This window comes from Bison bison, unplaced genomic scaffold (genome assembly GCF_000754665.1).
Source record: "Bison bison bison isolate TAMUID 2011002044 unplaced genomic scaffold, Bison_UMD1.0 scf7180017864495, whole genome shotgun sequence".
Taxonomy (NCBI): Eukaryota; Metazoa; Chordata; class Mammalia; order Artiodactyla; family Bovidae; genus Bison; species Bison bison.
The window spans coordinates 8,859,135-8,874,711 of record NW_011495054.1 but is presented as its reverse complement, the minus strand read 5'-3'; the positions used below and the strand labels follow the sequence as shown (position 1 = coordinate 8,874,711).

The 15,577-nt window shown below is 42.1% G+C and overlaps 1 protein-coding gene across 3 annotated transcripts in view; it reads right to left on the bottom strand.

Annotated features, from left to right (window-relative positions):
* ADRBK2 (adrenergic, beta, receptor kinase 2) overlaps window positions 1-15,577 on the bottom strand; it is a 120,059-nt gene that overhangs the window by 63,781 nt on the left and 40,701 nt on the right. For all 3 annotated transcript variants that reach the window (XM_010828700.1, XM_010828699.1, XM_010828701.1), the window contains one exon: window positions 3,834-3,907. In XM_010828700.1, the coding sequence (XP_010827002.1) occupies window positions 3,834-3,907 (74 nt within the window). The remainder of the gene's footprint in view (window positions 1-3,833; window positions 3,908-15,577) is intronic.

Here is a 15,577-nt window from a genome sequence, read left to right as displayed (position 1 = left end):
ACAGGAGTTGACTCATTGGAAAAGACTCTGATGCTGGGAGGGATTGGGGGTAAGAGGAGAAGGGGACGGACAGAGGATGAGATGGCTGGATGGCATCACTGACTCAATGGACGTGAGTCTGAGTGAACTCCGGGAGTTGGTGATGGACAGGGAGGCCTGGCGTGCTGCGATTCATGGGGTTGCAAAAAGTCGGACACGACTGAGCGACTGATCTGATCTGATCTGAATATTGTATAGCAATTGTATTTTAATTTAAAAGTAAAGTAAAATACTTTAAATAAAGCATGACGCTTAACAAGCAGTACATAACATGGTTTTGGTTATATATCCAGTCTGACAAACTTAGTCTTTTACTGGGAGTATTTAGCCCATTTATATTAAATATAATCATTTATATAAACGGGTTTTTAGCTACCACAGTTCCTCTTTGTTTTCGATTTGACCTCCTACTTTATGTCGACCTTCTATTCTTTTTCTTTTTGGGGATTAAAACAATGTTGTTTTATTTCATATTCCCTCTATTTCAACCTCCTAGATACACATATTTTATTCTCTTAAATGTTACCTTAAGAGGTTACAATATGCATTCTTTACAAGTCAGTGCAAATTACTACTTTTACTTGTCCCCAGTAATCCTAGAATCTTAAAATACTTTAACTTTATTAACCCTTCTCCTGCCTTCTGTGATACTCTCATACATTTCAGTTTTACACACACTTTAAACCCTAAGAACATATAACAGCTTTATATGGCCAACATGTATATATTTCACATGCATATTTACCCTTTATGATGTCTTTCATCCCTTCTTGCATTTCCATCCAGGATCATTTCCCTTATGCTTGAAGTAGCTCCCTTTAATACTGATGGTAATGCAGTTCCACTACTGACAAATTCTCTTGGTTTTTGTCCAAAACCATCTTTATTTCATCTTCATTTTTTAAGGGAGTTTGGCTGGGAAAATAATTTTAGGTTGGCAGCTTTTCTCGCTCATTACTTTAAAGATGGCCATTTTATCGTCTTTCTTTTTTCTTAATCGTTTAAGATGTCATAGTTGTGTCGGTCATATTGAGCGAAGTCGCTCAGTCGTGTCCGACTCTGCGACCCCGTGGACTGTAACCCAGCAGGCTCTTCCATCCATGGGATACTCCAGGCAAGAATACTGGAGTGGGTTGCCATTTCCTTCTCCAGAGGATCTTCCTGACCCAGGGATCGAACCTGGGTCTCCCACATTGCAGGCAGATGCTCTAACCTCTGAGCCACCAGGGAAGTCCATATTACTGGCCCTTTAAAAACTAGGTGTCTTTTTCTAACCTCTGGCTGCTTTTAAAATTTTCTGTCATGGGATTTCAGAGTCTTATACTGATGAGCAAAGATATGTTTCCTTGGTAGTCATCCTGCTTGGGGTTTTCTATGTGTTTTGAATCTTTAAGCTACTGTCTTTCATCATTTTGTAACAGTATTCTATCCTCAAGTATTGCTTATGCCCCATTCTCCCTCCTCTTTTCTGGGACTCCACCTCTACAAAGACCTTTTTAAGTGCATCTCACTTGTCTTTAATGCCCTTATTTCTTTCTTATAGTTTTTTTTTTTTCCTGTGTTTCAGTTTGAGATGATCTACTGAACTGCCTCCCATTCATTAATCCTGTCTCTCATTGTGACAATCTGCTATTGGTTCTAGCCACTGGGTTCTAATTTAAATACTGTACTTTATTTTCTAGAATATCTGCTCGGTTTTTCCACAATAAATCCAAATTATGCCAAAACTCTATCCTTCCATCTAATTATTTTGTCCAACTTGTCCTCTGTTGTCTTAAATATATTACTTACGGTTATTTTTAGGCACTTGTCAGCTAGCTCCAATATCTGACTCATCTGTGGGTCTGATTCTATTGCCTTGTTTATAAGTCATATGATCTTGCTTCTATTGTATCATATCATTTTTTACTGTATGGTGAATGCTGGAGAGTCTCTAAGTATTGTTATTTTGCACCCAGAAAAGAGACAGAGGGCTCCCCTTGCTCTCTGCTGCACAGGCAGCAGGGGAGCTCACTGCCCAACAGGGAGCTGAGTTGGGCTGGTCTTGCTGCCGTTTGTGTAGGACTCAGTCTTGAGAGTCAATTCCTAGGCAGGTTGATAAGAAGTCCGGGGTCCCCAAGGACGAGAAAGGGGTCTGGGGTTCTCAAGGAGGAGGAAAGGACAACCATCTCTTCTTTTTCTCTACATTCCTTAGTCTTAGTCATATAAAATGTTTTCCCCTTTAAGCCCTAAGCTGATGATTACACAATGAACAACTCAGTTTAAACTCTATATAACAATAATGTATCCTGCTTGAGGATAGTTTCTCCTTCTTGAAAACCTTTTGACTAAACCCTGTTATCTTAAAATGTATATTACGGGAGTGGGTCTGGTAAGATCTTTCTATTGTTAGTTCTAATCCTGTCATCTTAAAACGTAAATTGTGGGAGTAGGTCTAGTAAGATCTTTACAACCTTGAGACATTTTTTTGATTTACTGTAATAACAGAGGATGAGATGGTTGGATGGCATCACCGACTCAATGGACATGAGTTTGGGTAAACTCCGGGAGTTGGTGATGGACAGGGAGGCCTGGTGTGCTGCAGTCCATGGGGTTGCAAAGAGTTGGACACGACTGAGTGACTGAACTGAACCGAACAACCAATTAAACAGTATATAACTCCCTTGCTTAGACCAGCGAGGGGGGCACTCTCCATCCCCCTTCTGATGTCTGTGTCAGAAGCTTTCTCTGTTCCTTTTCTTACTTTAATAAAACTCTGCTACACAAAAGCTCTTGAGTGATCAAGCCTGGTCCCTGGTCCCAAAGCTAAATCTTCTTTGGAGATCATGAATCCGACACGTTCACCTTAAGCTATCAGTCTGCCTCTGGTTCACCCCCATTTCTAAGGCCTGGCTCTCCCTGGAGTTCAATGAGATCTCTGTCTCCTCCACACTGAACTTGGTTCTGCCCTTAAGAAGGCTTCAGGATGGCTCTTGGGCCCCTGTCCCATTCAAGCTTCAAAACTTGGCATACGTCTTGAGAAACGGACTCATCATGTTTTGGGGGCCCCTCTAATCTCATCTAGTCTTTACTCCAGACCCAGAAACCTCTTTTGGTTTTTCTGTCTCCCAGAAACAGCCTCCTGCCAGGGGCCAAACTTGGATTCTCATCTGCTCACCACACCTATGACCAACCAATGTCCCAGGTGATAAGTGGTTCCAGATCTTCAGTGGGGTTTTCCTCTCCTGACTGTTCTGTTTTCAGATTCGTGCCACAGCAGGTGTATACTTAAATATCATGTAATCCTGCAAGGCTGTGAGAGGTTTCAGTGTGTCTTTCAGAAGCTCCTGGCCCATCTCTTCAGCCCCTCCCAATGTTTTGCTGGGAAAACGGGCTATGGGCTTGAGGCCTCCCTCTCCCACAAGTCTCTGATTCGTCACTCCAGTAATGTGTGACCATAAAACTTTGCTAGTTATTCTTTTATCCAATAGCAGCCCTCTACCTCAGCTTCTGTCTCCAGAATCTGCAAGCTTCTGCAGAAAATAAAATGGGTGAGGATGCTCCATCGTCTTCCTCTGGAATTTTAGTCCAACTATTCCTCACTGACTCCAGAACACTATAGAGTTTTAAAGATATATTTTTTATAGTTGGTGCCAGAATCTCTAATAAATTATATATCTCGTGCTACTAATTACTTTCAATGAATTTCTAAATATTTCTAAATATTTGCAATATCTAGGAGTCTTAATATTTTCCAAAGAACAGTTTAAATATGCTTTTAAAATAAAAGCATTGATAAAACAGTCACTTCTTACCTCTTCATAAAACTTCACCTGAGGTACAGCTTCATTAATTTCATTCAAACAAAAATCTTTAAATAGCAAGAAACCTAAAGAAAGAGAATAAAAAATTTCAGGGTGGGCAATGGATGGAAACTTTATCCCACAGGGTGTTTTCAAATTCATTTGTTTTGACCTCTTCCTCTCCTACATTAACAAAGAAATTTTAAAAGGTTTTAAGAGGCTACTTAATGCCTAATGCCTACAAGAAAATAATGCAGGTTAGATAAAAGTATCATACATCTGGCTCTTGCATTGGGGTTCATTCTCTCTTGGCAACCCTCCTCCCACTTTAAAAAATGCACAATTAACAGTGCAAGCGGCCACCACCACTCAGCGCCACTGGTCACTGCCGAGAACATAAGGCAAATCAAAGAAATCAGAGATGAGGGCAGTACAGAGGTGTTGGCAAGAGTCACCATGGATCTAATAAATCATATGCTCACTGAAACAGAACTAAACTCCCTTAAAAAGAAAACAAAACCAAAGGGCCTCCCTAATCTTCCTAGCCTTTTCTCTCACCACATATTAGCTCAAGTCCCACCAAGTCCCCACCAAACACCTTCAGCCTAAATGGATCATCCATCTCCAGATCATGCTTTTCCCCTTCACAACCCCACACCTCATCAAGCCATCACGACCTGCTGCCCAGGATACCACTCCCATTGCACAGTGCCCGCTACACAGTGGAAGGCAAATAAATATTTGTTGAATGAATGTTTGCTGGCATGGCCCTTCCAACAAGTCAAAGCACTTAGCATACCCCGGTTAATTATCTGACTTACAAGCTCCCATCCTGTACCAAACCCAGTCAATGCCTCACACCTAGTCAAGTCTCAGCAAATAATACAGGCTGGATACAACAGGCTGACCGAGGGCAGAGATATGGGAAGGTTACAAAAAGTCAAAAACAATGAGAACATCCAAACAATTAAAGGATCGCTAGGAGAAACAGAAGTCACCAGGGGCGGGGGGAGTGGGAAATGAAGAAACACTCAGAAAAAGTTAAAATGTTGGGTGAGGGTTAGACCAGAACTCCCCAGGTAGGAGAGAGCTGGAAGGAAGCAGCTTTGACATGATTTTCATTCAAGTTAACATAAGAGTAATATGACCTGAGCTTGTCTGTTACTGCCCCGTAAATTCCCCTCCATGGTTCCAGGAACATGACCTTTGAAAATGGTAAATGTTTGTTCACTGGAACTAGAAGAAAAGTATCTGAACCACTTGGTTAAACAGGCAAGGCCAGAGTATGAGGGCTGGGTGCAGACAGCAAGCAGGAGCACGGCCGCAATCCTTGGCCACCTTGTCAACTGCAGTGGGGCTGGAGGGGCTAATGCATGAAGGAAGCGGGGAGTTCAAGCAGCAGCCAAATAGGAAGAATCGAAGGTGTCATTCTCCACTGATTCCTCATGTTAATATGTTTATTTTAAACATATTAGTTTAGAGTAAGGTAATGTAAGAGTAAGGTCGTCTTTTTGTTCTCATTCCTCCCAAAGTAATTTTACATTTCCCTTGTCATGTCATCTTTGACTCCTGAGTCATTCAGAATGACTGCACCTTCAGAAACGTGCCATTTTCAGATATTTGGATTTTTTTAAGGTATTTTGGGGGATATCGATTTCTGTTTAATTCTGTTGTGGTCAGAGAACACATTCGGTAGGATTTCAACACTATAAAATTTATTGAAATTTGGTTTTGGACCAAAATTGGACTGAATTTGGTCCTTCTAGGTGAATGTTTTAAAGGTACTTGGAAAAAAAAAAAAAGATAGTATATAAGGTGAAGTGTTTCATTAAACAGAGTAAAAAGGCAATTAAGTTGGTTGACGGGGTTGTCTGGGTCCTCTAAACTCTTACTAAATGTCAGTCAGCTTACTCTCTCCAGTATCCACGGAGGGCTGTTGAAATGCCCATTTGTAAATTGGAGAGGAGAGGAAAGAAAGGAGGAAGGGGATGGAGAGAGGAGTTGAATGAATGAACAACCAATTTAATATGCTGTCACCTACTTTAATGCAACTTCCATCCTCAGTGTGTACGATAAGCCGATGAAGTTTTTGATTATTTATGTATTTATTTTTGGCTGCACCGGGTCTCTGCTGCTGCGCAGACGTCTCTCTGGCTGCGGCGAGCAGGGGCTACTCTCTAGTGGTCCGAGGGCTTCTCATCGCCGTGCTTTCTCTTGTTGCAGAGCACAGACTCTAGGGCACAAGGGCTCAGTACTTGTGGCACATGGGCTTAGTTGCTCCATGGCACGTGGGATCTCCCTGGACCAGGGATCGAACCTTGTCCTCTGCAGTGGCTGGCAGATTCTTTACCACTGAGACACCAGGGAAGTTGCAAATAATTATTTTAACATTGTATGTGGGGGACAGTATTTCCCTCCTGTCTGTATGCAAACTTAAGTGCTACTTTCTATCACAGCAGCTGCTAAAATGGAGCAGCCAGAAGAAAGATATTTTGATATTTTGCCTTTAGGATAAATCCTAGATCACTGTGTTCCAGGCTAAAAGCAATTTACCTTCATTAGACTTAAATTACATTTTTAAAAAAGAGAAACGTTACTGATTAGAGCAAAAGCTAAAAGGAAAAATTAAGAAAATTTTCGCCTAGCTAGTTCGCTTCATCAGTGTGATTTCTCCAGATTTCAAAGAATAAAAAACTGTGACCCAACACCTGCTTACTAGATAACTGTGGAATGTATTTACCCTTGTTTCTACATTTGAACCACTGCAAACTGTCTGGATACTAATTACCTCCCGAGTGTATGTGACATCCAGGAAAGGCAAACTATCCCAATGTCCCACCAAAATATTTTGCAAAAATCAGGAGAAAGAATTGTATTATCTTTTATAAAACATCAATTAAAAACTTGAAATATTAAATATAAGTGGTTTCTATGGGAAATTAAAATTTAGCCTCCTAAAAAAATTTTAAAAAAGGAAAGAGAAACATGAAAAAGTTTTCCAAGAAATAACACCCAGGGCTTCCCTGGTGGCTCAGTGGTGACGAATCCTCCTGCCAGTGCAGGAGACACGGCTCCATCCCTGAGGACTCCACAGGCCACGAACTACCAAGCTCACGTGCTGTGACTACTGAGCTTGTGCTCTGGAGCCTGGGGGCTGCAGCTACGAGGCCCGTGCGCCCTGAAACCCAGGCTTTGCCACAAGGAGAAGCCACTGCAACGAGAAGCCGTGCACCACAACCAGAGAAGACCCCACTTGCCCCAACTAGATAAAAGCCCGTGCGGCAACAAAGACCAGCACACCCCTCCCCCACCCCCAACAAAAGAAGTAAGGCGTGTGCTGGGCTTTATTAAGGAAGTTCAAACGCTGGGAAGGAGGATAGATTGCATAACTGCTATAAGTTTCCACCAAAATGTACTGATTTGACAAAGCATTGCCTGTGTCTACTAAGGGTCACTGTGCTATACGTTGGTGAAGGCAGAGTTCTTCTCGTAAGAGACTTACTGGTTGACGTAAGGGGCAGACAACAAAGCAGTAAACAAATAAAATAATGTCAATGTACAGTAAATGATATAAAGGAACTAAATGTGGTGCTGAGACCAAAGATAAAACAGAGGTCAAGACCTCTGAGCTGTGGGATGAATAAAGTACAAAGCATTTCAAATTAGAGCAGGCCAGAATGCCTAACTCACACCTTCTGTTCAATACTGCATTAGAGGTCTGTGCCAGTGCAACAAAAGAATGAAATGAAAGTCATCAAAATTGCAAAGTTAAAACTGCTTTTATTCCTAGACAACCTAGTTAACTATGTAACAAATCTTTAATCATTGTTTTCAGTTTCCCTTGTTGACAGACCTGCTGCTGCTGCTGCTAAGTCGCTTCAGTCGTGTCCGACTCTGCGTGACGCCATAGACGGCAGCCCACCAGGCTCTGCCGTCCCTGGGATTCTCCAGGCAAGAACACTGGAGTGGGTTGCCATTTCCTTCTCCAATGCGTGAAAGTGAAAACGGAAAGTGAAGTCACGCAGTCGTCTCCGACTTCGTGACCCCACGGACTGCAGCCTACCAGGCTCCTCTGTCCATGGGATTTTCCAGGCAAGAGTACTGGAGTGGGGTGCCATCGCCTTCTCCGACAAAACAGCTACTAGAATATATAAGTGAATTTAGGAAGCTCATAAAATACAAGGTCATTAGCTAAGAATCAATGACAGTAGGTATACTCACATAACACAATTTTAAAATGGAACTTTGAAACAAGTCCATTTGTGCTAACATCAAAAAATAATCAATATTTAGGAATAAATAAATAGGAGCTATTCAAGACCACTATGTGGAAAACTGCAAAATATCACTGAAAGATATTAAAGAACATCTAAATAAATGAAAAGATATATGGATTGGAAGACTCAGTATTGCTCAGATATTAATTCTCCCCAAACTGATCTATGGGGTCAATGTAATTCCAATCATAATTCCCGATCACAGGCTTTTTAATGAAACTGACAAGCTGATTCTAAAATGGATATGGAAATGCAAAAAACGTAAAATACTCAAAGCATCTTGAGAAAGAAGAAAAATGTTCAAGGATGTACTCTGCCTAATTTCAAGACTCATTTATTATACAGCCAAGGTAATCAACAGGGTGACACTGGCATAAGACTAAATCAATGAAACACAACAGAGGATCCAGAAATACACTCAACTCATACGTGGTCAACTTATTTTCAACAAAGACAGCAAAGCAATTTATGGGAAAAAGGAAGTCTTTTCAAAAAAAAAAAAAGGTGCTAAGAAAAAACATATCAAAATGGAAGAAGAAAGAAACTTAAATCTGAAAAAGGCCTATATTCAGTTTACACATACATTAAAAAAAAAAAAAAAAAACTCTAAAAATCAGTTTTTAAAAGGAAACAACCCAATAAAAGAATGGGCAAAGAAATCTGAACACTTCACAAAGGAAACAACACGAATAGACAAGAAGCACATGAACAGGGTCCGACGCTGCTGTGTGCGTGCTGAGTGGTTCCAGTCGCGTCTGACTCTGCGACCCCGTGGACTGCAGCCCGCCAGGCTCCTCTGTCCATGGGATTCTTCAGGAAAGAATACAGCAGCGGGTTGCCCTGCCCTCCTTCAGGGGATCTTCCCAAATCAGTGATCAAACCTGCACCTCTTACGTCTCCTGTACTGGCAGGCATAATTTGCCACCCACGTGGCACCGTTTACCACTGGCACCACCTGAGAAGCCCGTGACCGCTGGTTATCATGCAAATATAAACTAAATCACTTTGAAATACCACTTCCCAACTACTAGAAGGTCAGAGTTAACAAGACTGATAATGTCAGATTTTGGCAACCAGAAGCCTTACTCGCTTTGAAGAATATACAATGTTTTGGACTCCTCATGCCACTGAATCAACAGTCAGAGAAAGAATGACTGTGTTGGCTGGGATGACTGATCCTGATACCAAGGGGAACCTGGGCTGTGACTCCACAATGGAGGAAAGCAGGAGAAGGGAAGAAGGGGGAAGTTCTTCCTTAGCACAAAAACCGTAGAAGGACTGATGGAGTTAGAAAATCAACAGGTGCCAAAATCAGTGGGTATACCTTTAACAAGGAATAGAATATTCACACAGTCTCCAAAGTAATTTCCCAACATTAATTATTACTTACAAAGGGAAAGCAAAGATAGAGCACGCATTTGGAGAAAAGTAATTGTAAATTAAGTATCTGACAGAGAACTTGTATTCAAAGCATACAATGAAGTCTCAAATTCAATAATGAGAACACAAATAATTCACTATTTTTTTAAAATGAGAAGATTTGAATACTTGCACCAAAGATGATATATAAATGCAAAATAAGTGCATGAGAAGATGCCCAACATTATTAGTCATTAGAAAAATGCAAATTAACATACAATAAGGTATCACTATATCCTTCTTAGAATAGCCAAAAAAAAAGAGAGAGAGAGAAACAATACCACTGCTGATTAGGAGAGAATGTGGAGAAACTAGGGCTCTCCATTAGGAAACATTTCTTTAAAGATCCATTTGCCATTCAGCCCAACAATCCCACTCCTAGATATTTATCCAAGAGGAATGAAAATTTACGTTCACACAAAAATCTGAACACAGATATTTATAGTAGCTGCATATATAATATAGAAAAATTGGGTATAAGCCAAATGTTCTTCAGCTCCTGACTGAATAAAGTGTGACATATTGATACAATGGAACCCTACTCAACAAGACAAAGGAATGAACTACTGATACATCCACCGTAAGTGACTCTCTAACGCACTGTGCTAAGTGAAAGAAACCAGATTCAAAGGCTACATACTCAATGAGTCCACTTCTGTGTCGTTCTGGAAAAGGACAAACCATAGGAACAAACAGATCAGTGGCTGTCAGGGGTTAGGGTGGGGAGTGGGAGCTGACTTATAAATGGCCCTAGAAAATCTGGGGAGGTGATGAATTACTGTACACCTTGACTTCTGTAGTTGTTATATTGATACAACTTTAAGCATTTGTCAAAACTGATAGAAGTGTCCATTGTAGATGGTGAGTTTTACTTAAATTATACCTTGATTAAACCTGAGTCTGCCTGCCCCACCAAAAAAAAAAAAAGCTGATGGTAAAAAAAGAAAGAAAAGTAAGATTGGGTGCATATAGTTGAGCCAGGGACAAGCCTCAAAAGGTGTTCCTGAATAGTGGCTTTAAGATGATCACAAATAGGGATCTAGAATTTCTAGAAGTCAATACCGGATCACTTACATGGTTGTCAATGTCTACAAGATGCTTTTCATAAAGTACAAGTTTCTATGGAAGATAAAAATCATTCAAACATAGAGCCATGGGACTAAAATAAGTAATTATAAAGGTTCTGGATAACACAGAGGTCAGAAATGACTCTGACACATTCAGGATACACAATATTTTTTTACAGGTGAAAATAAAGGAAATTGTAAATGATAACTCATGAATAAACTCCCAAAGGGTACCATGCCCCTTCTAAATGAATATGACTAAGCTAACTTCCCAATGAATACTTCTTTTCATTTCTTCCAAGTCCCAACAGGAATAAATACATTAAAAAAGAATATTTAGTTAATTGTATTTATCTATGTCATGAAAATCTTAAAACATATTTTTTTTAATTTCAATCTCCTTGTCAAACTAGAACTTTCACCTTCCTGACTTAAAACTTACAGGATAAAATTAGAAACAAAATGTAGTTGACTCCTTTCTTCTGGGTCCTAGTGCACACATGGTTTTGCTTGAGCCCTTCGAGCATCTTTGGCAGGTATGTGGTTTGATGCTAAATGCAATTTCACCCCCCCGTACTGTCTTCAGCCATGAAATTAAAAGATGCTTGCACCTTAGAGGAAAAGTTGTGACAAACTTAGGCAGTATATTAAAAAACAGAGACATTACTTTTCCAACAAAGTTCTGTATGGTAAAAGCTATGATTTTTCTAGTAGTCATATATGGATATGAGAGTTGGATGATAAAGAAAGATGAGTGCTGAAGAACCGATGCTTTTGAACTGTGGTGTTGGAGAAAAGATTCTAGACAGTCCCTTGGACTGCAAGGGGATGAAACCAATCAATCCTAAAGGAAATTTGTCCTGAATACTCATTGGAAGGACTGATGCTGAAGCTCTAATACTTTGACCACCTGACGCGAAGAACACTGGAAAAGACCCTGATGCTGGGAAAGGTTGAAGATGGGAGGAGAAAGAGATGACAGAGGATGAGATGGTTGTACAGCATCACCAACTTGATGCACATCAGTCTGAGCAAGCTCCAGGAGTTGGTGATGGACAGGGAAGCCTGGCTTGCTGCAGTCCATGGGATCACAAAGAGTAGGACACAACTGAGTGACTGAACTGAACTGAAATGGTGTTTAATGATGTTTTCAGATATCTGTGAAAGCCCTAAGATGATGTGAAAATATCTATGATGTCTATTGATAATAAAGTCACACATACTTCTAAAAAAAAAAATGTAGTTGAGGAATATTATAAATAGTTAGGTCTTCTAAAAATCCAAGTTACCATTTCACCTCCAATTTAAATTTGGCACATTCATGTTCAATAAAATATTCTTAGATTAATTAAAGGGATCACTCGTTTAGATAATGGAGAGATTTGGGACCATGAGTAGTAACAGTCCAGTAGACAAAAGCACAAATGGTAATGAATCTGGCTGAAGAAAAATTCATAGACGGTTCTGAGCAATTGGCTCTTGATTCAAAAAACAAAGGAAACTGGGACTGGGAGGAAAATGTGAAATTACAGAGTCAAGAAAAGTATATCTAAATCCTTGCAATAGTTGGACTACTTTAAGCCTTTCCAAACATGAAAATTATTGAAGAGAAAACATATTTCTGGCTATGCACACCATGCCAACACTCTTTCCAGACTGGGGTCAATTTTTTTCATCTATCACAGTTTAATACACATCTAATAGCAAACAAGCAAACTGACAATTAAAATAAAGTGAGATTTAAAGCAACTTAAATTATCCCAACAATCCACCTGATTTATGTTTCCCAAAGACATCTCAAAGAACAATGATTAAAGCTGGCAGTATGGAAATCAGAGTATGTGTGCACACCACAGAATAAACACAACACGGACAAAGTGGGGAGGTTGCGGCGAACAAGCTGGGTCTAACCACAATTGTATCAAGGAATAAACACAATAGGAGCCCACCAACTAACGCATGTGTGTTCACTCCGTGATAATTCATGAGCCTATGCACTTAACCTGAGCACTTTCCTATATGTATATTCCAATAAAGATTTATTTAAAACAAAGAGGATCAACCAGTAAGTTTTTAGGTCCGGATACTGTAAGCATAAGTGTGAAATGAAGGGGCTCTCAGAGCAACTGTAATCTGACTGGAGGAACTGACCAACGTATATAAAGACAATATCTAACTGCACTGCATCAGTTACGAGCCACGTTCGCTTTGCAGGAGAGAGACGTGCTGCTTCCTCGATCACCACTCGGCCACTCACTCAGCTCCCATCATTCGTCCAGCGTCCCTTCTAATCTGTCCTGTGAGCTGCTGCCCCAGACCTGACCATGCTGTTCCCCTGTCATCACTGCACAGATGCCGGATGCGACCCAGCCTGCATCATCTGCAGCGCAGTGCACACTGCACTCTGCCCCACCACCTCACCGAGCTACAGCGCCACCTGCCCAGCAAAGCCGGACACAAGCGCAGGTCACTCAGCATGCCACGAGCCCTCAGTCCCTTCACACAGGCTGACTTCTCGGCACCGCTCCCTTCTTGCCATCCACCTCTCCCCGGCCCCACTTCCCAGGCCCCTCCTTCTCACAGCCACCCACCACCTGCAGATTTGACCTGGTTAACAAGCACTTAACCTTCAGGACTTCACCTGAGCATCACAAATCACCATAAACTTCCAAGGACCAGCCCTCCTCCCCATCCCAGTGAGGTCGAGAAGCTGTCCCTCTTTTCTGCTCCCACAGCCCTGGGTCCTTAGTGCTTTCAAGGCCACTAAATTACAACTATCTCTTTTTATTTTAGGAATGGACGAAATGGCACAAAATTGTAAAACTGTATTAAAAAGGTACAAACTGAAAACCTGCCTTCCAGTTCACGCCCCTCGTGTTCCCAGTAGCACACCCACCACCATCACCCTCAGTGTAACCTCTATTACTGGTTACTATGTCTTTTCAGGGAAGGGGTGGGTGTCACTTCTTGGCCAGGTGCTAGGAAATCCATGTGGCTGCGTCACCCAGCTCGATGCAGGGGACTCCGAGTTCTAAGGGACGCCAGTGTCACAACGTGGCAAGAGCTTGGCACATGGAGGGTGGGCAGGGTGGCCCCTTGCTCACCCTGCACCGGTGTAGATGAGAAATGCCCATGGGTGGGCTTCTGTGGCAGACGCTGTATCACCTGCTAACACGCCACAAAGGCAGGTGCAAAGACGAACTCTGACTTCCCTCCACACCGTCTACATCAGGCTTTTTCCCCATAACCAAGACCTTGTGGATCTACCTAGACAAGTCACGAAGAGCTACTTGGCCACTCCCTCCAGCTGCATCATTCCGTCAGATGGAATGCGGGAAGTCAAGTAACTTGTTTCCTAATGGTGAACATTTGGGCTGCAGCAAAGAGTTTGCTTTTATAAAACTGCAGAAATAAATAACCTTCTCCGCACATCATGTCTCATGTGTTCAAGCCTATTTGTAGGATACAGTCCTCAGAGTGAAAATCCTGAGCTAAAGATTATATAGACGCTTTGTTATTTTATCAATAATAGACTTGGCCAAAGACCCATCGGATCAGTACCTGTTTGTACCCCTTCTAGCAATGGATCGACTCCTGTTCTGAAACCCACAGCCATAGTGGGTGTGGGTTTCGACCCCTGGTTGGGGAACTAAAATTCTGCATGCTATGTGGTGCAGCCAAAAAACAGAAATAAGGAAAAAAAGGAATCCTTTGGGCCTCCGCCTCTCGGGCACCGGCCCCGTCTGGTTCCTTGTTTGTCCCTGGCGTTCGATGGCAGCACTTCCAGCATCTCCTTAGACCTGACACCGGCCTTAGGAACAGACGGCAGCATCGTTAAGAAAGGGTGCTCTTCTGGCATCACTGAGGAGCTGTTTGCTCGTGGGCTCTGGGAAGGAAGTGGCCTGCTCTTGTGTGGCTTTCTCTTTATCTTCGGCACAATGGATAGGACTTCATCCGCTCAATAAACATCTGATAGATGTAGTAAGGGCAGATCAATATGGCTCGTGCTATAGTCACAGATGGTTTCAGGAAGAAGTGAAGTACAGGCTGGGTGGGGAGAGATTAATGGGTAACAGAGTTCAAGTGGTCGGAGGCAGGAAATTTCCATGGGATAAGAACGGAGGGGGACTTAGAATCTGGATGCAGCATGTTCCCAGGAGGAAGAGGTGGGGGGACGGTCTACCCCAGTGCTGAAGTCTGAATGAGTGGGGAGGGCTGGGAGACTGTGGAGCCTTCTAGAAAAGCCTCAGTGTTAGGCACTTCTCCCTTACACATGCTCCGCAAGTGCTGAGAGCTCAGAATTCCAACGAGCCTGCTGGGGAAGAGTTTTTACTATAAGTGGGCAGTTGTTTCAGAAAAAATTAAACACGGCTCTCAAACTGGGAGCGGAGGATTTTAGAGCCAGGCCTCTTTCTTAACACGGCAAAGCTGGATCCTTCTTCCCTCCTCTTCCTCAGGACACTCATCCACCACTGTGTTTGTCCCCAGGTGACCCTTTTATGCACATCCCATCCCCTAAGCTGACCTGTATCCGCTAACAAGTACTGACCTCTATGTACTGTAACAGTGTCTGCCTCCCACCTCCCCTGAATATTTTCACTAGAATTCAAAGATGTTAGCAAAAGCCTTCGAGGCTCAAAAAAGTACAACCTTGACAGCAGATGCCAGGTGGTGAGGCTGCCACTGCCAACCCTCTGCGGCACGGAGCCCCACAGCCCGCTGCTGCGGCCCTCCAGGGACGTGTGTGTGGCTGGAGCTGCTTCTCAGGTCTGGGTGCGAAATTTAATGAACATGAAATGATTTCTTACTAGGGCAATGAGACAGTTTCTATGATTTTCAATCCAAATTCACTTTAACTTATAGCCAGCTGACTCTAGTAAATTCTTAATTAAATGACCGAGGTATTTAATTTTAAAAGTTAGACAGTACCTTTAACTGTTGTGATTTTTGTTCACTCGGGGCCTTATACTTCCTCCTGGGAGTGGGGGTGTAG